The 23,619-nt window shown below is 36.9% G+C and overlaps 1 protein-coding gene across 1 annotated transcript in view; it reads left to right on the top strand.

The window, feature by feature from the left end:
• The first annotated feature begins 389 nt into the window (after positions 1 to 389).
• LOC143910341 (uncharacterized) overlaps positions 390 to 23,619 on the top strand; it is a 49,886-nt gene continuing 26,656 nt past the window's right edge. Inside the window, exon 1 of the mRNA XM_077428771.1 lies at positions 390 to 709. Coding sequence (XP_077284897.1) covers positions 704 to 709 — 6 coding nt within the window. The 5' untranslated portion in view covers positions 390 to 703. The remainder of the gene's footprint in view (positions 710 to 23,619) is intronic.

Below are 23,619 nucleotides of genomic sequence, written 5' to 3' on the forward strand. Positions count from 1 at the left end.
AATGTTTAAGCTGTTTATATTACAAATACTGAGCGAAGCCTAGTTTATATATTGAAATCGTTATTACTTTTATTACTATTAATTTTATACGTAAGTAAAGTCCATCTCACTAAAGTCGCAGTCTTTAAATTTTGATCCGTTCCTGGTTTTTAGCGCAATGTAAAGGTTTCTGGCTTATAGGTTGATTTTCACTTAACGTCGCCGCCCCGGTGCGTAAAGCGGGGTCTTTCTCTGGTGCCCTTCCGGCTACGTTTCCGACGTTGAAATCGAGTATGCGTGCAAAAAGAGTGCGGCCCTTATTATTATAAATCCTGTGAAATAAAATGGTGGAAGTGGCGGCGCGCGGCTCTGCAGTGAGTGTGTGTCTGGATGGGCGACCTCGAGTTGGCATTTTTGATAATGCGAGTTGCGTTGGTGGTGGTGCAGTCGGCCGCAACGGTCTGCGCAGTCAGCAGACCTTCTGGGCCGAGTCTTTCGTTGGACGACCGCAAGAATAGCCGCAGTGGTGCTTCTTGTCGCTCGCCACCGCCATGCCACACCAGTCGCTTCGGGGGCCACCATCGTCATTGTCGTCGTCGCCGCTCTCTTAATTACTCGTCATTGTCCTGATGAGACACGGCGCCCGGGCACGCACGTCGCGCTCGATTACGCCAGCAGTTGTTGGTCTTCTCCGCTCTGTGCCAAGCCGCGCCTCGTCTCAGCCATGAAGGTAAGCTTCCGATCGATGTCAGTTCTGTCCGCTGATTCTGTCCACCCATGACCGTTTTGGGTCTACGCACAGAATTTTGCGTTTCTTGGAGGAGTTGTTGCTTGCCCGAGATTTGGCGCGGCATGATACTGTGCATGTTTACAAGCTGGGTTTTTTTTTTCGAAGAGCTACCCACGATTTGGCGCGGCGTTTTTCACGATGGTGTAAATTATCCGGCTTCGGATTTATTGACGTGTACAAAACAAGGAATTATTCACAATTGCCTATGTATTTGATTTTGATTTTTTAATGCTTTTTATTATTACTAAATCATGTTCGCAATATTTACATCTTATATATATTTAAATTTCTATTTTACAATTTTATTTTATTTTGTTAGTAATCATAGTATTATATTAATCTAATGTTAATGTACAGCGTAATAGGAAAAAGAGTTCAAAAACCTATTTACAATTTTTATAAATAATACATCTAATACATAATATTAACTAAAGAAGTCGACGATCTATGTATATACATAAAGCAGATTGTGTTTAGGTAATCTGCGTATTGCCTACGTATGTTTTGCTTCACATGCTTTGAAAGGACTAGCGTTCAATTCAAAAGTATTTTTACTTTATCTATGTATGTACGTAGTAGCAATAGATGAAGTTTTGTGATCATGCGAAAATTCGAACTCGATATTTTGACTGATTCCAACTCCAATCACGTTTTCATGATCTAGAAAAAATGTGTGTGTGTATTTATTTTTTTATATCTTTTATATACCTGTAATCATCAAAGCTGTTGATTCTAAGTATATACATACATATATTGTTTATTTTTTTTATTATAGAATAAAGACGAAAATCCATTGCGCCAATGCGATGCTGCGTCAAATTGTGGCGCACCGGTGCCGGAAAATGTAGTGTGGTTTTTCCGGTCGTACATACACACATACATATGTACATATATTCTAAATCAGTAGTCGACAACTAACTCTTGATTCGTAACATTGTAGATTTTTAATATAACATATCGAATCAAAGCTTGTTCTTTACGTGGTATATTAAAATTCAAAATATAAGGAAAAACAACTCGTGACCACTGATTGAAACTGTTAATCTGTTAGAATGTTAGATAACTAACTGGCTTCCTTGAACTGTTTCGATAATCAATGACGTCACAGAAGTATTTCTGCATACTATGTATGTACATATGTTCTTCGATGTTTTCTTCGAACGCGTTCACTATTTGGCCATTAATTATCGAAACACGATGATGGAATTAAACAATTATTCCAATGCATATTTTTACGCTGGAATTGACACGTATTTAAAATAAATAATTCTATATATTCTTTCGCGTCGTGTTTGCGATCCTTACAGAAAGGAAACTTTTGAATAGAACGAACTGTTGAGTAGGTGTCGCTCGATTGAGAATTTTCTCAGATAAGATATGGTAAGCGGTTTATGTGAGGCATGAAAGAATTTAGATTTTCTTCAGTATGTTTATTATATTATTCGAAATATATTATGTGTTTGGTTGATTGTTAATATAAAAAATTTGTATTTTTTTTTGTTTCGCTATTCATTTGTTTAATACTATAAACGGTGCGTTGTTTATTCGAAATACGGCAATTCATTTGTTTTCGTTCGATAGCCAATGTTCAATGGAGTGCGAATGTGGGGCGTAGGCGTTGTTGGGGTTGTGTGGCTGCGGGGGCGCAGACCATGCCGCCCGCGCCCCCTTCTCGGATGGGGGCGCGCTCGAGCGTCTGCCACCGAGGTGAGTGGGGGCGGATGGAGAGACAGGTGAGCCTGACGTTCTCTACAATAGTGACAGTTCTCTGATAACACGCACACACTTGCAGGCGCACGCGCGCTCTCCAAGAAATATACATAGGACGAACATTCCTCGACGGTTCCAAACCACCATCTTTGTTTTTAGACGACGATCTCGAGTCGAGATCTTTCAACAGCACGCCAGCGCCCCTCAATCTTCGTCACATCTACTATTTAAGCATACTATTTGGATTTACCATTCCATTTATCGGAACCGAAGTATTCGCCCGCTATATTTAAACGTAAAGCTACATATATACACCCTAGTATAGGATTTCATGTGGAAATCAAAATGCCAGTGTTGCCGTTTTACAAAGATTCATTCAAGAATTTTCCACTCTCTTGGTGAACATCGTTCAAATCAACAGTCAACTATGCATATTTGATTCACAACCGCAGTATGTTTTTTTATAAACACTCATTAATTACATATTTGCTTTATAAGTATCAATGGAATTTGCAATAATTTCGTTTATATTACAAATTCCTTTTTTTTTCGCATAACTTTGACATCCGTTGCTCAAAACAGAGTCGAATGGAAGGGTGTTGTGGATTGTGAATGGCTGTAGATGATGATAATTATGATGATAAGTCATCAAGCTCACCCATCATTCTTGCTCTATTCAGAGATAATATCAGATTTACGACGATTTTAAATGCGACTATTTTCTTGGCTTCTGCTGATATACTATGTATGTATGTATGTAAACCCTCACAAAATTCTTCGTCAAAAAATATTTACATTGTACTTGATCAAGTAATTTAAATTGACAATTCGAATTATTTTTTTTAATATTTATATTTACCCTGTTTTTGTCATTACGGAATTGCCCCAAGTCGAAACGTATGGCCAACTTTATAAATACATACATATGTACTGTATATATAAATGTATTATTATAAATAAATTTGAAATTAAATCCAAATAATGGCGATAAATGAGGGTAGGTGGTCATTTTGTTAGGATCCGTTTCGATAAATAAATCAGTTATATTGGCTAACTCTGATAGGAAATAATTGGCCTGGAGTCACATATGTATATTCAAGGTCTGGCCAGCATCACTGGATCAGGGCTCGAACACGTGACCCCTCAGTTGTTGATATTGTACGCTAACAATTGAGCTATTTTGCTGGTGAATATTAACGAAGTAATTAAACGAGTTGATTAAAAATAAAAAATAAAATCTCGAAAGAACTGCCTTTTAATTGGTTGCGCCTTGCTATGGTTTCGCATTTTTCATTGTATAAGAAGTTGTGTCGCTTTAAAATGTATTATTGTTTGTAAAAGCAACCTGAAAACATTTGTAAATATAAATAGAAAATGTGGTAAGATATAAAATATGTTTTGGACCGAGTCGTCAAAAACAAAACTCATAAAAAAATATTCGGAATCCTTCTAACGCTTTTCATTGCTTGTACACAACTGGGTTGAACTTTACACTGTCGAATTTTTTTCATTCGAAATTGTATTTTCAAGGTACATATATAATGAAAATCTTTTTTAATTGCATGGCGAACTTGTACATACATAGTTTGAATGAGAAAATTGGAAACGAATTGCATCCTTCCTGCGAAAACGGAATAAGGAAAACCGCAAATTTAATAACTATATGTATATATATACATAATAGTACGTTTCGTTCGAGGTGGCCAATGAAAATGACTGTGCCAAAAAAGCCAAATCTTCGATTAATCATCCGATTAAGGTAAAAGTACAATACGTCGACTTAGATTTGAACTTTTGAATAAATCTAAACTTTTCATAGATAATATTCTTTGACATAATATGCACTTATAAAATGTAATAGTGAACAAAACAACATTCATATTGGTTGATTTCAACGGTCAAAACTACGTAAATATTTTGCATTTTGTACAAATGAAAAGATCGTGGTCTACATTGTCGTGTTATCCCTCTTCGGAGCGGTTTCGCGCAATCGTCTTCTTATCACGTCGCCTGTTTACAATTTTTTTATCATTATCGTCAACCTTCCGAATCGATTTGGCGCCTGATGGTGGCCTCTTGGTGACGTTTCTTCGCCACAAACACTCGATCTTGGAGTGACCTCAGTTTGCCACACAGCGCTCTTCTCGTTTGTGTTGGCGAGCTGATTTTTTTCCTTTTATTTTATGCTGTATGTACATATGTATGTAGCTGCAAGAGGGAAAAAGAAGCAGTCGTGCGTTATCTTTTTCTTGCAACATCCACGAGATAAAATGCCTGCATACGTTCATTGTACATAGACGTTTGTAGATTTTTTCGAATCGATCTTTCCGTCTCGATTATTTTTGTGTTCGATTCGATTCCGATCCACACGCGCGTGTGTTTGTGTGTTTGAATGCATTATCTCGACTTTATGGTAAATTCGTTGCGACGGTCACATGCGAAGGATCGGACGATAAAAGTGAACCGAGGCATGTGCAAACGAATTATCAGTGTTTATTAAATCATACGTGATTGATGACGGTGTCGACCTTGCACTCTTCGAACAATAGATTGTGCGTCCACTTATTCCACAATTTCGTCAATAATTTTGTTTTTCAATTTTCGATACATTATGTATGCAGATCGTAGAATCTTTCAGCGAGACCTACTAAATTATACCCCCCTTTTCCAACTTTTAAGACGTTGCCGATGATCTTTTAAAAATAGCACTTTTTTTTTCTTCGACTTTTCTTCTATTCACAACGTGCAAAGTCGTTAAATTTTGGCTTCCATTCTGTGGAAAGTGCTATTAATTTTAAATGGGTCAACTGATTATTTCAAATTTTCTGTATGCGTTCGATAGCTCAGAGCAACCTTAGGTTGATTACAATCGACATTTAAATCGGCTATGAAAACTGGTGTTTTAGAACGGCCAATGGTCAATAAACCTTTATTTTAATCATAAAAAAATTCGTTATCTGTATCATTGGCAAAATATAACCCCACCCTCAAAGACAAAGATAGAAACACTGTGTCTCAAATCAGCATATATGTATATGTACTTTGGGTATTGATGAGTCATTTATAGTTAGTAATTAAATATTAAAATTGAACGCCAAGATGCTACAAAGAGTCCAATACACTTACAGAAGTATGGATCGCTGTATTCTCAACATAACGAGAAAAGATAGGAAGTGGAATATATGGGTGAGAAGCATGACAAGGTTAGTGGATATAGTGGAGAGAGTGAAGAGATTGAAATGGCATTGGGCGGGTCACGTTGCTAGAAGAATGGACGAAAGGTGGACAAAAAAAGTTCTGTATAAAAAATTGAAAAAGGATAAAAGGAAGATTGCAATGAAGGTGGGTAGACGAAATAAGGAAAATGTTTGAGGGGAGATGGATGAGAATTGCGCAAAACAGAAACGAGTGGAAACGTATTGGAGAAGCCTTCATCCAGCAGTGGGTCGTGAATGGCTGTAAATGATAATAATACATAATTAAGTAATGCGATTTAAACGCGAAAGCTCAGTTGGAGTTGCTCGAATTATTTGCGACTCTCATTCCGACTCCACGACTCCGACTCCCACAGCCCTGGTATGTTTATGTATGTGTGTATGTATGTATGTACATATGTATATTACTCATAAATCTATCCCCATCTTCAAATTACATTTGAGTATATAATAACACAATTTAGTCCGTTTACATTATTAGCTATTGGTTGATAATTCGATGATGACACTTCTTTTGCTGACTCCGCATTTAAATTTATATACTTCGTACTGGCTTCGTCTTTAAACAAACGTTAAATTTAATGTATAAAGGTGCACACATTGTAGATTTGGGTCTTGTTTGATCTCACTTATTATTATTCACATTCTGAAATTCTAAATCCTAGCATGTGTTCTGACTTCTGACTCATCAAGGTCGATCAAAACATTTTTTAAACGCATAATGCCAACAATTGACATTGTGTCGTCTCGTTTAATCTTTTTAGTGTGGTCGCATGCGCGCGTTGCAGAGCCCAGTGAGAGTGGTGAGTGTGAGAAAGCCCATCGGCAAACGACAAGTTTTACAGGTAAGTTTTAGCGATTGCGCAGGTGTCTTTCGGTCGTCGCCGCTATTTGGGGTCTCTCCCAAGCCGGACACCTACTCATGAGAAGACAAGAATGGGCACCCCCCCCCTCCCCCCCAGCATCGGCCTTGGTCCCAATCCTTGCTGCCCGTGGCGACCACACACCGGTCACATTGTTGAAACGGACTAAAATCGATCCCTGTCCCTCTGACTCGACACTCTCCTACGGTCCCGTCCGTACAATAAAGGTGACGCGACTGTCGCTGTAATGATCCGCAAAATTCGTTTAGTCGCATTGATCATAAACGTGACCCATTTTGTCCCCGAGTCGTCGGAAGACTGCTTTCGAGGATGACTCTCTCGCCACGTTTAACATATTCATTAGAACGGTTTCACACACGTCCAGCCTCCTTCTGTCCGTCGCGTCGGATCGTTCTCGATTCTAATGTGCACATGTCAGGTGTGCCCATAAGGTCAATCGTTGTGAATTACCAATTAACGTTGAAGTATACAGGAACGTGCCAAATGTGAACATGTATCTATATGTATATACATATGTACATATGTATGTAGTGAAGAGAACATGAGTTTTCGTATTGTATTTTAAAAATATTAGAGTTGCTGTCACCACTGGCTTGTACATGTTTGAATATCATTGAAATTATTACATAACTAGTGTTGTACCCGATGAAATATCATCGCATGGGTGTTGGCATATTAAGCTATCAAATAAAAATAAAATAAAATAAATGCGTCGGTCCTGTGATCGATCCGCACGCGGTCGAATTTTTTCAAATACCTTTTAAATATATTTAACTAGTGTTTTTAACAGGCTTCGCTCGGTATTTGTAATATAAACCGCTTAAACATGGCATATCTATGTAATGGTAAACATTTTATTAAATTAAATTTTTATTTTAATTTTTTTACATACATATGTATGTACATATATACCAGGAAGGCCTTACAGCAGTGCTACTCAAACTTTTTCAGTTGGCGGACCAGCATATATTTTTCAGTAATTCTCACGGACCAGCATCATATTTTTAAATAAAAAAAGTTATATATGAATATGAGTGAAAATTTGTTCATATAACAAATATTAAATATAAGTAGTGAAATTTATTTTGTTGAATTCAAAGAAGTACAATATCTATATATCATATATGTACTTATAAAAAGATGAAAAATGAAAATGAAAAAAAAACTAATGAGACATGAGCTTGTTTGTTATTAGATAACTTATCCAGTCGTGGTTTTATCGAACACAATTAATTCCACACATAATGGATCATGAATATTTACACTATTACGAAATTTTGTCTGTATTAAACTAATGGTTGAGAAACCAGTCTCGTAAAGGTAAGAGAGTTTCAGTGCATATTCTTAAATATCTGAGAAGAATTCTGCTTTCAATTTGATCTAAAAGGACGCAAGTGAAGTTGTGGTTTCATAACACTTTTTTAATTCTTCATTTATAGTCAGATCAATTAGTTTATCTTCCAAATTAATTAATATATATGTACGTTATAATAAGCTATTGTTTTAATTTTTTATTTACTTCTTTGTGCATGGACCGGCTACCGCCGGTACACGGACCAGTACTGGGCCGCGGACCATAGTTTGAGTAGCACTGCCTTACAGGTAACCCCAATGCGCCTTCCTGGCCAATTACAAACAATGCAGCATTTACTGAAAACTCGCAAATTAATGAGACATCTACGAATTGTAGATTAATCATACTCAAACAGTGGTGACATAGTAGGTAGGAAGAATTTTTAACCAATTTTAATCGGGAACCGTTTCAACAATGAAACCAGAGAAATTGGCAAACTCTGATAGGAAACGATCGACCTGGAGTCACAAATATCCAAGTCTGACCAGCAACACTACAGATAACTCAGAAAAATTCTTTTCAATCGAGGTCAGCTCATGGGATCGAACCCGGTGCCTCTCGGTGCTAAGCAGAAGCTTAACGACCAAGCTATGCTGCTGGCTAATTTTATTTGAATAGTTTTCGATGGTGAAATATAATCGTAATAAACACGTTTATACGTATAGTACGTGAAAAATAATCCGTTTGGTAAAACTTATGTATGTACTCCTGGGCCCTTTTTGCAGAACTACGTCCAATTATAGAAAGATGCTTACATGTCGTGAGTAATGAGTTTCCTTCGTTGGGTTTGTGTGCACGTGTTGATTGCTTGCGGTTTTAAATATATGTAGGTACGTAGTTTGGTGATCACTGGCAATTATTGCACGCGTTTCAAAAACAAGAATACTTATAAATCGATTTAAATCGAGTTTAGAGTGTCTTCGACTTTGTGCTTCGCCGTGCACTGTTTTTGGAGAGGTTTCGTCGTTGGATTAGATAAGCTTTCGTTTCATAGGTCGCGTAGGTATATACATATGTACATACATACATATGAACGTGTGTATGTACATACATATATGGGACGATGATAGTGGCCTGTTCCTGTCGGGAAAGTACATTTACATATTTTTGTATAATAGTTTTGTGGGATATGCTCGTTGGCACTCTTTGCGGCCTTCCATGCTGCTCGGGACACGTTGATTTGGTTAATAATTCTAATGCATTCTGTAGCAGTCTGACCGGTGATAGTTGACTCTGTGACTCACTGGTAGCATTTGTCGGTTTTGCCCATCGCCGTACACATACATAAACTCGGCTCAAATTTGCTTTAAAACTTTTGTCGGAGGAGTCCATATTAATTGTGTGGCATGCTTGATATACTAGATATATAATAAGGGAACCTTTCTTATATTGTTGTGTGGTAGTCGAAATGATGCGGGATCACTTCCTGGTATGATTTGAGTAACTTTTGAGTTACATAACTTTCAATTTTTTTCACTTTCATGCTACTTTTTATTACAAGCCTCTTCTATGTTTTGTCTAAATAATTTTAAAAGAAGGCAAATCCTATTCTAAAGAATATGTACATAAATATATGTATGTCTGTAGCAGTGGCTTGCCGTGAAAATATCCCTGGTTTTATCGCACAGCCTTATAACACACATAAGTGTGCGCGAGCAGGATACAAGGGGACTCGGTATAACGTCACTTAGTCCTTTTGCATCCTATTTGCGCACACGTAAATAAGGTTGTGCTGCAAAAATAGAGAGATTGTCACGACAGCCTCGTTCCGTACTGTATATTGCCGTTTTAAAAAGAAATATTTCTGTATTTTTTATAAAATGTGTTTTTAGAGCATTGTTTATTCTTTGACACTTTGGATATACTTTGACTTTGTTGACAGCGGTTCTTGAAAGCTGCACAAGTCTTCTAGTCCAAATCACTATCGTATCTTTCTAAGAAAATATATTATTCTTCTTTCTGGTTCTCATTAGAATTGGGATCCGATACTACTTTACAGAATGAACAAAATAATTGTTTTTTTTTTATCTTTATCACAAAAAATATTCTTACAACGACGTTATTGTTTCTTATGTGATTCATTCAATCAACTGTTCAACTGAGTTCGTTTCGCAGTTGAGATATATTATATATGCTTCAATAATAACTTTTACACATACATATAATGCATTAAAATGAAAATGAAAATGAATACACGTAATGTATGAAAATGAAACATATGTACAGCTAGTGCTAAGTTGGGGAGAGGATTGATATTTATTTAATTTATTATTTATAATAATAATAACAATAAAATAACCAGTGTGACCTGACAGGTTGCCCCAAAGCGTCACACCAGTTTTAAAAACAAAAGAAAGAAAATAAAAACAATAAAAATTCCAATCATTCATCTCATTCAAATAGTCTCGTGTTGAATCTCAAGAAACTAACCAGCTCATCAACATGACAATTGAACAGGTCCAAATGCTCATCAATGACATTAAGGAACCGGATAGCCTTTACAAGAGACGAGTTATTGAAAGCAGATGTTTTCGCAGGAATAGGTTGGAAAAGTAAACGATGACGTAAAGCTCTACCGCATTCAGGCGCCGAAAATTTAAATTCCAATAAAATCGAAGGGTTGTTGATTCTTCCCTTTAATACTCCAAAGAAATGGCAATAATTCCTCTCGAAGATAGAGAGTCAAAGCCTTGTAAAAAGGCAATGGGACCTCTTCATCGACAGTGTCGACGTTTCAATAGTATGTAGTTTGAAATTCATACTAAGCCCGAAGATTGCATTTCAGCACAGATATGTTTGTATGTATATGTATATTGTAAATGACGAGTACATACATACATACGTACAATATGGTCGACAAAGGTCGCGTTTGATAGAACAAAGGTTACTTTTGCGACGGCGCGCGACTGTTTCGCATTGTGTCAACACGCAAGAGCTAGCTGTTAGCTGGTCTGTGCGCGCCTCGGCTGGCATTCCGGCTTATCGGCACGTTGTTAACATCTTTGTCTTATCAACGTTGGGGCCGCCGAGGAGGACCATTATTGTGTCGACATGTTGCGTTCACTGATATGCCGTCCAAGTGGCGTGAGACATCACGCCAACGAACTCGCCGTGCCAACTCGCTAGTGGCTGGCCATCGAGCTGCTCGCTTTGTCCATCATATTCCAACCGAGTCCGCCGCCGCTTTAGCTCTGGGTTATTTCAATGCGGTCCAGTTTTCAGCCAACAATTTCAACTCCAATGCGCGTGACGTTTCGTTTTTACAATCTTGAATGAAAATTTAAAAAAAATCTTGAAACCATCTGTCGATATGGTCGGCGAGCTAGCGATCGAGCACCCAGCGTTGGGCAGTGAGCTCAGCGTTGACATTTCCATCTACATACATACATATGTACATATTTCTGCAAAAAGGATCCAAGCTGCATGAGTAATATTTCGACCGGTGCAAATTTGTGAATCATTTTTTTTTTGTATTGCTAATTTTATCAAATTTTATTAATAACAGTGATTGATGTTCCGCAATTTTTTTTTCATTTAAAGATGCAGCGTGACTTTTTCGAACATGCAATTCAATATCGATATACAAAATTATGAATTTCAATGACTCAATATATATTTTTTTATTAATTTAACAATTATATTTTATTTTATACTAGCTACTATACCCGGCATGCGTTGCAATGCCATAATAACGCATGCAATTCCCGTTCCCGAGTTAAATCCAGCGTTTAACAGCGGAAAAACGCAGGCACATTTGAAATTATTCAGTTTTTTGGTTATTTTACCCTAATAACGCAGGTGGCGACGCGAAAACATTTGAAATTATTGCGTTGCAATTCCACTCATTCCCGTTATTCCCGTTTCGTTCGAAACCATCGCGGACATACACACAATAACTCCTTTAAGTTTCATCGCCATCGGTAATGAAACTTCAGATTAGGGGGTAGGGGGAAGTAATAAGAATATTGAAGTTCAACATTTTTTAACATTTCTACTGTCAAAATATTTTATCATTTTCTTACAAACCTCCTTTACGTTTCACTCACTATTACAATTAAGAGGACTTTTTTTATTTTATATCTTACATTAGGTAGAACTCATTGTACGGCGTGTTGTATCATAAATTCCAAATATAATATATAAATTGTTTCAATTATTGGGTCAAGTACATACATATATATGTATGTAGGTCTCCCCAATTTTCCTGCTCTCATGTTCTTTCCATTTTCATGCTCTCTACAACAGTGGTTTCCAAAGCAGTGGGTCGAAATATTCAAACAAACTTAATAATATGAGGTCCATTTCAAGCAATCTAAATACATACATTCATGCTGTCCTTTTAAAATTCTTCTGGATGTAAAGACCTGCTACAGAGATTATTACGTTTTGTAGGTGTCGAGTACGGTGACACTGTTGACATTGTTTGAAGTCGGTCTAATTCGAATTATTGTCGAAGAGCGAATCAACGGCAGTCGTTGCACTTGTTCGGTGGCTGTCGAGTTTCAACCGACTCATTGTTTTATGATACTCGACTGCGGCACTTTATTATCGAATGTTGTTTTAATGTTTTTTCCTGTTTTGTTTCTATGTACGTTCTTTGCTGTGAATAATTCGCCGTCCGTATTTGGACGAAATACATAGATTCGCCGTCCGTTTTGACACTTCAATGCGTTTCGTATATCTAAATATGGAAGGTCATCGCATCAGTCTTTCGGATCGTCACTGTATCCGATGAGAGAGACAGAGAGAGATTCTTGACCCATATTATTGATCCGTGTGATTTATCATCCTTTTCGTTCGCAATGCAAAACGCATTTTCGACAGCTGGAAGATTGCGCATTTTGTTTTGATATCCGTTTTTCTTTGCGGATTTATTATCACGCCGAGGCGTCTTATCTTAATTGTTCGCATTATTCAATTATTACAAATGCTTTTTGAAGGCTGTGACTTAATTTCGATATCTAACTAATCACAAACTCAAAAGTCACACTGCAGGTACCATATTACATATACGTAGTACATACACACAATATGTGGAATCTTTTGGAATTGTACTTATTAGAGTTTTATTTTTGTATTTCCTTTAATTTCTGTATAGCAGTTTCACTCAACCTTTCTTAACCAAATATCAATATAAATATACATATATGTACATACATACGTATACATATGTAGAATTTTGGAAGTTATCCATATTACGCCACGCACCATTTTTGTTTTACTAAATAAAAATTATGTGTTTTTTCTGAGCGATTATTATATTGCGCATTTGGCTAATTATTTTATGTCTTAATGTTATATCTTATACTCGCACTTAACGTATTTACATATTTCGGCCCGTAGCTTTTCCAGAAAAGAGCTCCATGTTACCCCACGGGCTGCAGATTTAGCGCCGCTTTCCTACAAACTATATATTTATTTTGTTGTGTAATTTATACTTATAGAGTGGAATAAGCAAAGTAACAAAAATTGTCCAAGAATTAGATTTAGTGGTGTCGATGCTTTAATTCATCCGCGAAGAGTGTCACAATCGAAAAATGAATCAAATAAATAAAGTCGACTTCCATAAACTATTGTTATATGGCTATATCTAATATAATAATATGTATATAATTTCGAAAGAGACTTTGTAAGTTTAAAAGTTTTGGCATTTTCGTTCGTAAATCCGTGACGTCATCGAAAAATCTTATTTTCTATGACCACGATATCGATCACCAATTCTGGTTTCAGTTCGGATACCTGATTCCGGTTTCAGTTCTAATTCCCGATACCTACATATTTCAGTTCCGATTCCCGATACCGATTTCAGTTCCGATTCTCTATAACGATTCCTGATTCCGATTCCGACAATTGTTGTTGTTTATTATTATTATTATTATACATATTTAAATACATGTATCAATTCTTTTTCCGAAACCACCCGTTGGAATTTATTTATTTTATTTTTTATTTTAGTTAAATTTTTAGTTTAGTTTTTATTTTATTTAAGTTTGGACCATTGCGCTACAATGGTCAAAAACGAAAAAGAAACAAAATAATAACTATATAGAAATTATGTAATACATATTATACATACAATTTATGTCAATATCAACGGACAAAACATTGGTGTAAGAAAAAGCTATAAAAAGAAAAATATATGTGTATATACATAATTCATGTGTCCTTAAATAAACTGTGATTTTACAGTTCAAGTCATATTCTTTTGTAGACTAGAGTCTAATCTAATTCCACATTCATAGATGACCTTTTTTTCTCCCTATCTAAACCACAACAGACTCGGCGATTATACTTTGTCGTAGATTTACATATACTCATACTAATGAAAGTGGCTCAACTTGGACAACAACTACATATGTATGTATTTATATTAGAGCAATACTATATATGTGTGTATGAATTGATAATATAAAATTTAAAAATGCATGTTTTTTGCAATCTCGATGGACATCGTTTGTAAATGAGCATCGACTGGGTGTGGGCTGTCTCATTGTAGTTTGGCAGGAGAGGAAAAGGGATTGTGGTTATATTGAAATGTTGGAAGTCTTCGACGATGTGAGGACACACGTGAGTCAGACGAGCGTGGGCGAGTGCTGGAGGTCAGCAGCACCAGCGTCAGCGTCAGCAGCAGCACCAACGTCGACCGATACGGCAGATGCGCCGGCGCTGCCATGTGCCAACTTGCCAGAAGTCGTTGCAGCATCGGCGCCGTGTCTCCGTGCCAAACGAATCCCCATTGACTTGGAACAAGGTGTTGCGAGTTGCGACGCTCTCCAAAACAGTCGAATTCTCGGCGCCATCGTCGTCCGCGACCTTCCTTTTCGGTCCCGTCCATGTTTAGTCGAACCTCGTGTTATCACCACTCGACTTTTCAAAACAACTCGATTAACCTCGTCCACATTCTCTAGTGCCGGCTGCAGAATTCCACTTTGAAAACGTCGTCGGAAACCTTAATTTTCGAATGCGCTCGCTCGTCTGGGAATTATCGCGGCTGTATGTAATTAAAACACGTGCTTCTTTCGCTCCCAATTTTTCGGGTGATAATAAGCGTTGTTATGCATAATTACAATCGTGTATGACTGCCGACGAAGATTAAAAACTTCATGACGTAATCTAGTCGAGTTATCGTAGCGGAACTTGTTCAATGCTATCATTGGGCAAGAATCGAAAGATAAAAATGTTATATGTCGCAGTGGCGCCAAACTCACTTTCAGCCTTTGGAATAGTGGAAAGATCGGAGAATCTATGTCGTTATGGGTGGGGGGATAGGGCAGGGTGCATGCCGTGTTAAGGGAGTCCCCTTTCCGGAACAGGGCTATGAAAAGGGTCGCACAATTTCAATGTTGAAACCCTTCATTCTAGATTGATTCATCTTCAGTGCGTTATATACCGGATAATGTTGGATGACACGGAAGAAAGAAAATGTATAGATTTCACATTGAATTGATCAATCGGATGCAGGACCGCTGGAAAAATAATTTCATACCCTATGATAAACCAAAAAAAAATAAGAATATGAAAGTAAATAAAGAATAAGAAAGTATGATATAACAGGTACGATTTCACATGAACACTAAGAATGCGCGGATCGAAAAATAATAAACATTTAGCATTAAAGAAATACATATATGTATTTTTATGTAGAATAAAATAAAATTTCAATTTCGATCAGTCGAACGTCTCCAACACGAGGCCCCTCAAGTAGTCCGGGCCCTGGAACTTTAACCCCAGCTTTCCCCCCCCCCCCTCCCTCTCGGCTACCCTGATCGGTTGTATGGGTAAAGGAACCAATTTATGTTCAAAATCTTTTTTGTGCAATTTACTATGTAAAATATTGGCGGTGTTGTTGAAGTAAAAAAAAAATCATTAAAACTAGCCCATTATTATTATATATCTATTTATTATTGGTAGGTGGCGGTGTTAAGTGCTTCTTTGATGTTTTGTATCTGGCGGGTTATTTTTATTTAAATTGCACGCTCAGATAAGCCACTGCCCTTATTCAGTATCATTAAACCAGACGTTGCTCACGCATTCATCGTTTGCAAACGGCGAATTTGCGTGGGTGTAGCTGATGCACCAGAAATCGTCTGCGATGCTGGAAAAAACTTAAAAATCGATTAAAAAGCAGAACCCGACTCATGGCGTGTCCTCAAGTGGGCAGACCGGCAGGTTTGATTGACGTTACTTTCGCTATCATTCCGTATTCTCAGCGTTCACGATGTATGTATTATATTTACTTGCACTAGTTTAAAACAAAGAAATGTCAGAGGCGAAGTGAACTTCAGTACTTAGCATCGTCATCGTCAAGATAACTCAACACGCCGGACTCGAGGTTGCGTCAATGTCGAAGGTACGCTGTTGACAATATCAGCTTACAGCCAAATTAATCATGGTAAGCATTAGCTTTGACATCATCCACTCGCAATGTGATTCGTCATATTTTTTTTCTTTCAAATCGATAACATTATCAATCTAGGTTCAAGATACTGCACAGCACTCCTCGAGATAAACTAAGCGTTACTTTATTAGGTGCGAAAATGATGATACCAATTGCTACATTTGTCTAAAGATAGCTATCTCACCTGTGAATCATAAAAAATGTTTATAGAAAGACATTTTAACTTATTTTAGTTGCGATGTCTAACTGCTAACGACTTGCGTATTTTAATTCATGATCAAATACCTCGTACAAATTGCGTCTCAATTCGCATTCTTCGTCTTTGGATCCATCGATCGAGACCTAGATGACCTTTTGGCGAGTGGTAAATTTGGACAACTCCATCGAGAGTTGTTCTTCAGACTATAGATAACCTTTGATTTGTTTTCACCTTGACATCGATAACGCTCCGCTCGCGTTGTTAACGCCTTCCGATGCATAAAAACCTTTCAGTTGTTGACGTCTTGATATTGTGATTTTTTTCTTTGTACAAAATAGAAGTCTCCACATACGTCAATGCTAATACTTGTGTAATTGACAATATGTTTCATACAAGGGATGTAAGTGTAAATAATACGTAATGTTTTATTCATACATTCGTACTTATAGAGTAGTAAGTAGTCACCTGGATTCTACCTATAGAACATCGGCAAGTAGGTGCCTGTTCGTATTTGTGTTCTGTGCTCATGTGTGTTATGCAAGTCAAAACTTCCATTATAGGCACGTGCTAGACGATATCATATTGACTGTTGAAATATTGACAATAATTCTGTCAATATTTTATACCGAAAGGCCAAACAATCAACTTTGTTTATGAATTGGAAGAAACTATTACGAGGATAGAATTTTCAACTGTCAGAGAGTACGAAAATGTATGTAATTATTTCATGAAATTGTTATGTTTGAGTTCTTTGAAGATTAGTAATATGTTTAGTGGTGATAAAGGTTTCAAATTACTGTTTATTGAGAATACTCTATCGGAGTCTCTCACAAGACGAACAAGGACAGAGCCGTTTTTATTTTTTGGGGTCCCTTTGTGAGTCAACTCTTTAAAATTTTCCTCAAAATCAAGTCGTCTCTCTCGGCCTCATATAAGCCATGCCCTTCGTATTTGGAATATGGATGAAATAAATCTTTCGATCTTCGTCGTAGTATATTTAAGTAGCTGAATATGCATGTAAAATTAATATAAAACGAGGCCGTCGCGATACGTTTACAGACTGAATCATCTTCTTCTCGTGTCTTCTCAGTACAATGTGTCGAGATAATTTCGGACGTTATATGACCGATAAATAATTAGTATAATGATTCCAACTTACTTAGATTTTACTATTTACCTGGCATTGTCTATTTTAAATATGAACTAAATATTATCTACATCTAATTTGTACTTCGTATCCATCGTTGATCTGTTTTTTAGAAAATGTAAGTGTCGGTATTTACATATATTTTGGAGATCATTCATTATCGATCAATGAACTATAGCAATATACTGTTACTGATTTTTATAAGTTTGCTTTTGTATTGTACAAAGAAAGTTTAGCGAGATTGAGGGTTTAAGATAGTTTTATTAGGCAAAACTTCTTCCTACATTGTGTTATTAAACCGGCTTCAAAGGAGTCGACCCATAAAGTCCTCAACATGAGGTCCCCCTCCCCCTCCCCTAGCAAATACAGTTTTTAGATACCCTTTCGTCAGAGAACGGGACGGTTGTCCAGCTACATATGTATATGTAGATTGGTAACAGGAAGAATGCACGGAATTGCACTGAATCGGAATGGCGCAGTTTCGTGAAATTCTAATTTATCGGGAGTCTCGAGAGTGCGGCCCTCTTGAGTGCATTTATCCGATCATTTTGTACATACATACACTGCTCTATTTACATATACATATACAGAAAATCAACATTTTTCTTTAAAGTAATTAAATATACGTTCTTCTGGTAGATTTTTTTTTCAATATCATTACGGTCATTGCAGACTGGCAGCTATATTTTAAAAGAATTAAAAAATAAGATGGGCCTTTTTTTATTACAAGACTCTTCTATGTTTGCCGTCGCTCGTTCGTTTAACAACATTTGGATTGGATATCCTACATTCTTCCGATCGTTTTGAAACTTTGCCATTTTGCGCGGTTACGATGGAATTTGTTGTATGCATGTCCGGGAAGATTACTGTGAAAAAAAACCTCTTAATAATAATATTCGTAATTACGATTTCACCGACGCGAAAGTATGAAGCGCCATTGTGTAGTCAAGGAAATGTGTTTGTTGGCAACCACGTTAACAGGTTGCTTTATGACGACACGGCGATGAAGAGACTTTACTCCACGGCGTTGAGCTCCAACCATCACTCGAAACGGGAACGGGAATTGCATGCCTTATTCAGGCATTGCAACGCATGCCGGGTTCTGCTTCTTCTTCTTGTTAATGCCTTGTCCGCATCCGGACGTTGGCGACCACCTCGTCGATTATTTGAATATATCCGCATCGGTCTTCAGCGGCTCGGAACAGCTCTTCGGCGCTCATATCGGTCCACATGCGCATGTTTCGAAACCAAGATATCTTTTTCCTGCCAATCCATTTTTTTCCTTCTATTTTCCCCATGGTTATCAATTCGTATTTTGGACCCCGTATCATGTGTCCGAGGTACTCCATCTTTCTCCGCTTGATGACAGAAACAAGTTCCCTGCCTCTCCCCATCATGCCGAGGACAGCTTCGTTTAATATCTTTTTGGTCCACGGAATCTTCAGCATACGCCTATAGACCCACATCTCAAAAGCTTTAATGCGGCTGATCATCTTGGTTTTCAGAGTCCACGTCTCACATCCGTGTAGTAATACCGTCCAGACGTAACTCTTCGCGAATCTCAACCGCGTGTGAAGATTGAGATTGGGTTCTGCTAGTATCTTATAAAATGTGCTTTATAGGTTTTCATTATTACTTTATTAGTGAATCCATTGAAAAAATAACATTTATGACTCAAAAGAGTCCTTCTCACTATGTATGTATGTATGTATGTATGTATGTAAACGGGCAATATAATATCACCGAAATGAAAAATGTCAGGCAGTACGTAACAGAAATTCACGAGGACGACGACGACCGTCTGGTATGTGTATTCCCATAGTGACAGTTTGGCTGCCCTCTCGTTTTTAGGTAGATAGTAGGGCAGGGCAGGGCAGGGCAGGCAGGCTGGCAGGGCCTCGGCAGTCCTCCCCAACCTTTATCGACCGGGGGAGGCAGCGTCACCGTCAGTCGGTGGCCTCCGGATTGCGGGGGTCACCTTGGCGTCGGGGCCCCCGGGCTCCGGCTGATGGGGCGACGCGTCCGCCATCGTGTCCGCCCGATCCCCGCTCCACGATAACGCCTGTCTTATCTGCACAACGTGAACTCTGCTCGGCCTGATGGCGCGTCCGCGAGAATGTCGCCGACTGCGTCTGTTCACATGTCGTGTAACGTGCTGCCACTACGGTTGCCGGTAAGTTGCCAGTTGCCGGTTGCCGGTTGCCGCTTCTTCGTATCGCCTCCCCCCCCCCGCCCCTCCTCCTCCCACTATTCGCCTCCGTGTCAAAATATTTTCGCATTGACTCCGTAATAGTATATGTATTTGGTTAACGTATGTTGCTAGGGACTGAGATTTACCAGGTTCGAGTCCTGGTTTGACCTCGATTGAAGAGGATCATATGTTGTATGATTTTAAGTATTTCTGTGGTGCTGCTGGTTATTTATTTATTTATTTATTTGGAAAATTTACAGTTTATAAAGTTACATAGATTGATAGTAAAAAAAACATAATTATGTTAAGTAAACCATTAATAATTTTCACATATAGGTAAAAAAAAGAAAAGCTCAAACATTTAAAATAAGAAACAAAAATGATAATAGAGTAAGATAGTTAGAGAAAACAAAAAGAAAAAAAATAGAAATAACAGTATAATAAAAATATCAAAATAATAAGAATAATAATATGATAAAAATTATGAAATAATAAAAATAATATAATATATAACAAAAAACAAAAAGACAAAATAAATACATCAAAATAAAAATTCATAATCACAATCGTAAATTTTCAATAAAATTAATTATTTAAAAACAAATTTGCAATAATCACTCTAGCTTGTATAGCATTAATATTAAATAAGTCAAACATAGAAATTGTTAAAATTAGTGTGTTGACGGTGGAGCTTGCACGCCAGATGAATGAGCTTCTTCCATAATTAGAAAAAGTATTAGGTATGTAAAGGAGCTCATTACATCTAGTCATTCTATTTGGCACACGCAATGATAGTCTGCTCAATAATTGAGGACAGTCGATGGAGCCGTTAAGGATGTTCAAAATTGTTGAGATGTCAGCTATCTCCCTTCTTTTGACAAGTGGAAGTAGATGCTGACACCTACAAGCATCTTATATTTGGATATTTGTGATTTTGAGTCGATCGTTTATTATCAGTAGAGGTAGGATAGTCACAGTGCTATCCATTGTTCGGCAAACCTTTAACAATGCATTTACAACCTTTGAACAATACACGGCCCCCTCAGGCTCCGGTGACTAATTATCAGTAGAGGTAGGACCGGAAGCGTGCCGTTCTTTGTTTATTGTTCGTTGTGCATTGTTCATTTTTATGATGAACCTTTGTTAAAGGTTCGCCGAACCTTTTTTTTGCACTCTAGCTTTGTGAATAGACCCCAAACTCCGTGATTCCTGGAAAAAGCACGCTCTCTATCCACCCTTTAATTATCAGCAGTGACCGGCGGAAACGATGCTGGTTCACTATTGTCAATCATTTTTACTTTATCTACATATGTATGTAGTAACGATAATTCGATTTCGACTGATTCGAACTCGGAATCGATCACTGAACACGTTTTAATTTTTTTTTCTCTCCTGCTTTCTCGGACAATTAAGAGGCAGCATCTAAGTCTGATTTATCAAAATTTGTCGATTTGTTTTATTTGTTGAAACGGTTCCTACCAAATTGACCAACTAACTACCTTTTTATCAACACTGTCTTATTGAATGTACGTATGTATGTATGTGATTTCAAATTTGTATATATGTACATACATATGTTACAGTGAAAGCATATTTCAAGTGAAAATGTATTTCCACCAATTCAAGCAGTGAAAATGTATCAAACAATGAGTTTACAACGTTTAACTCTTTACATTTAGCCCTAACAACCCAATATTAAATGAATAGAGCCAACCCTTACTTAACCTAACCTACCCTAACCCTTAAATAATACCAACCCTACAAATCTAATTTTAAATGAATAAAACCAACCCTGAAAATGTAACTGGTTATGATTTCACTGAAACGTCAGTGAAAATATATATTTTCACTGTGACATATACATACATATGTACATACGACGAGACAAGTGTATACATTGTACATACATACATAGAAACGAAGAGTTCATTTTACGAGAGTTAATGTTTCGCAGGGGACCCACTGATCTTATTTTATAGTGTTTTTATCTCAAGGCTTCGTATTTTGTTTCTAGATTCGCATTGGTAAAAAAATGTATATTGTCTTTTCTCAAGCTAAGTGCAGCTAATATAATAGATTTTCGCAATTCAATATACACGTATTTTTTCTAGTAGACTTGAGACAACCTGTCGAATAGATTTAATAAAATATACATACATCTTCGTGATATAAAAATGTTTTTGTCGTTAACGTAGCATTTTCGTTTGTGTGTTTAATAATTTGAGTTATGATGTTGAGGGATTGAGGTCGTGTACACCCAGAGGCAACGTTTTTGTTGCTTCCGTTTGTGCAAAGGGGAAAAACTATATTTTTTTGTGAGTGTGGTGAGTGAGTGCGGAAAAGTATACCATTTACGTTATTGATTCATTTTGCCATTTCCTTTGTGCATTTTTTTATTTTTATTTCCTTCTTTCCGTACTAATTAAAATAAAGATTTGTTAAATTGGAAATGTTGACGCTTTTATGCACTGTGTGTGACTGACTGTACGTGATACGAACAACTGTCAACATTCAAGTTTGAACGAGTAGAAGAAGTATGTTTTTCCTGTTCATATCGACATCGCGTTTCTGTTTTGTTTCTTTTAGTTCTTGCAATCAAATAATACATATATATCGCAATTATTTTCTGTCCCATCTTACAGGTATGAGTAAGATATCATCTTTCCGAAACAAATTTTAAACTGAAACATTGTGAATTTTGTACATATTTTGAAATGTGTCATTCGGTAGACGTTACCGTTAATTAAAAACTGCACGTATTTTTTCAAATATGTAATTGATTGAAGACATTTATATCCAGTGGTGTAGTCGGGGCAGGTCGCCGCCCTGGTACTTCTTTTTGAGCCAAATCGCCGCCCTGGCACTTTGATTGATATAAACATTGTTTTTCGAATACAATTAAAAAATATTTTGACTAAAATTTTGTATTTCAAATAATGTGAGCAGACTCTCGTTGTAACACTCGATGACCACAATCGAATAGTAATCTGAGCACATTCAAAACTTAAAAGACGTTTAATGAACTTTATTGAATTTTTTTAATCTAAAACCACTCAAAACTTCGAAAGAAAACATGCTTTGAACTATTGACCATAAGCATTTGAGGATAGATAAACTGAGGGAACTCAGCTTAAATGAATAGTCATCTCTAAATTCACATGTTAAAATTTGATAGTTTTTTGACATATGTATACATATGTATGTACATGGTTTAAACATTGCTAAAAGGAAATGTTGCTGTTGACACACAAACACGGGTTTTGCAAAATCAAAGATGTTGAAGAGGATGCATTATGGAAGTTTTTACAAAATATAAGAAAATACATCATAATTTCAACAAGTATATTTGTTAATTATTATTTGATTTTTTTTTATAAATATTTGAACTACCAATATTAGGATACAACTTTTTTTTAATAAGGAAAAAAGCGGGGGGGGGGGATGAGTCGTAAAAATTAAACACCGACCTTGTTCTTTTTTATTTAGCACTACACCACTGCTTATATCTATGAAATTTCATATACATTTAAATTTGTATACAAACGTGACGATATCTCAACTATTCAAGGTTTGTCAATTGGACTATTATTCGTGTTATTTATGCACTCGAATGTGTGAAACGCAGTAAAACCATTGTTAAACATTAAGGGTTCTCTCTTATTCAGAAATTATAGTCTATAAATGAGATCTATTTCATTTGACATCAAGGTCAATCGTTGCCTACGGTTGCAGCTGACATCGCACAGCCAATT

This window comes from Arctopsyche grandis, chromosome 4, assembly GCF_051622035.1.
Source record: "Arctopsyche grandis isolate Sample6627 chromosome 4, ASM5162203v2, whole genome shotgun sequence".
Lineage (NCBI taxonomy): Eukaryota > Metazoa > Arthropoda > Insecta > Trichoptera > Hydropsychidae > Arctopsyche > Arctopsyche grandis.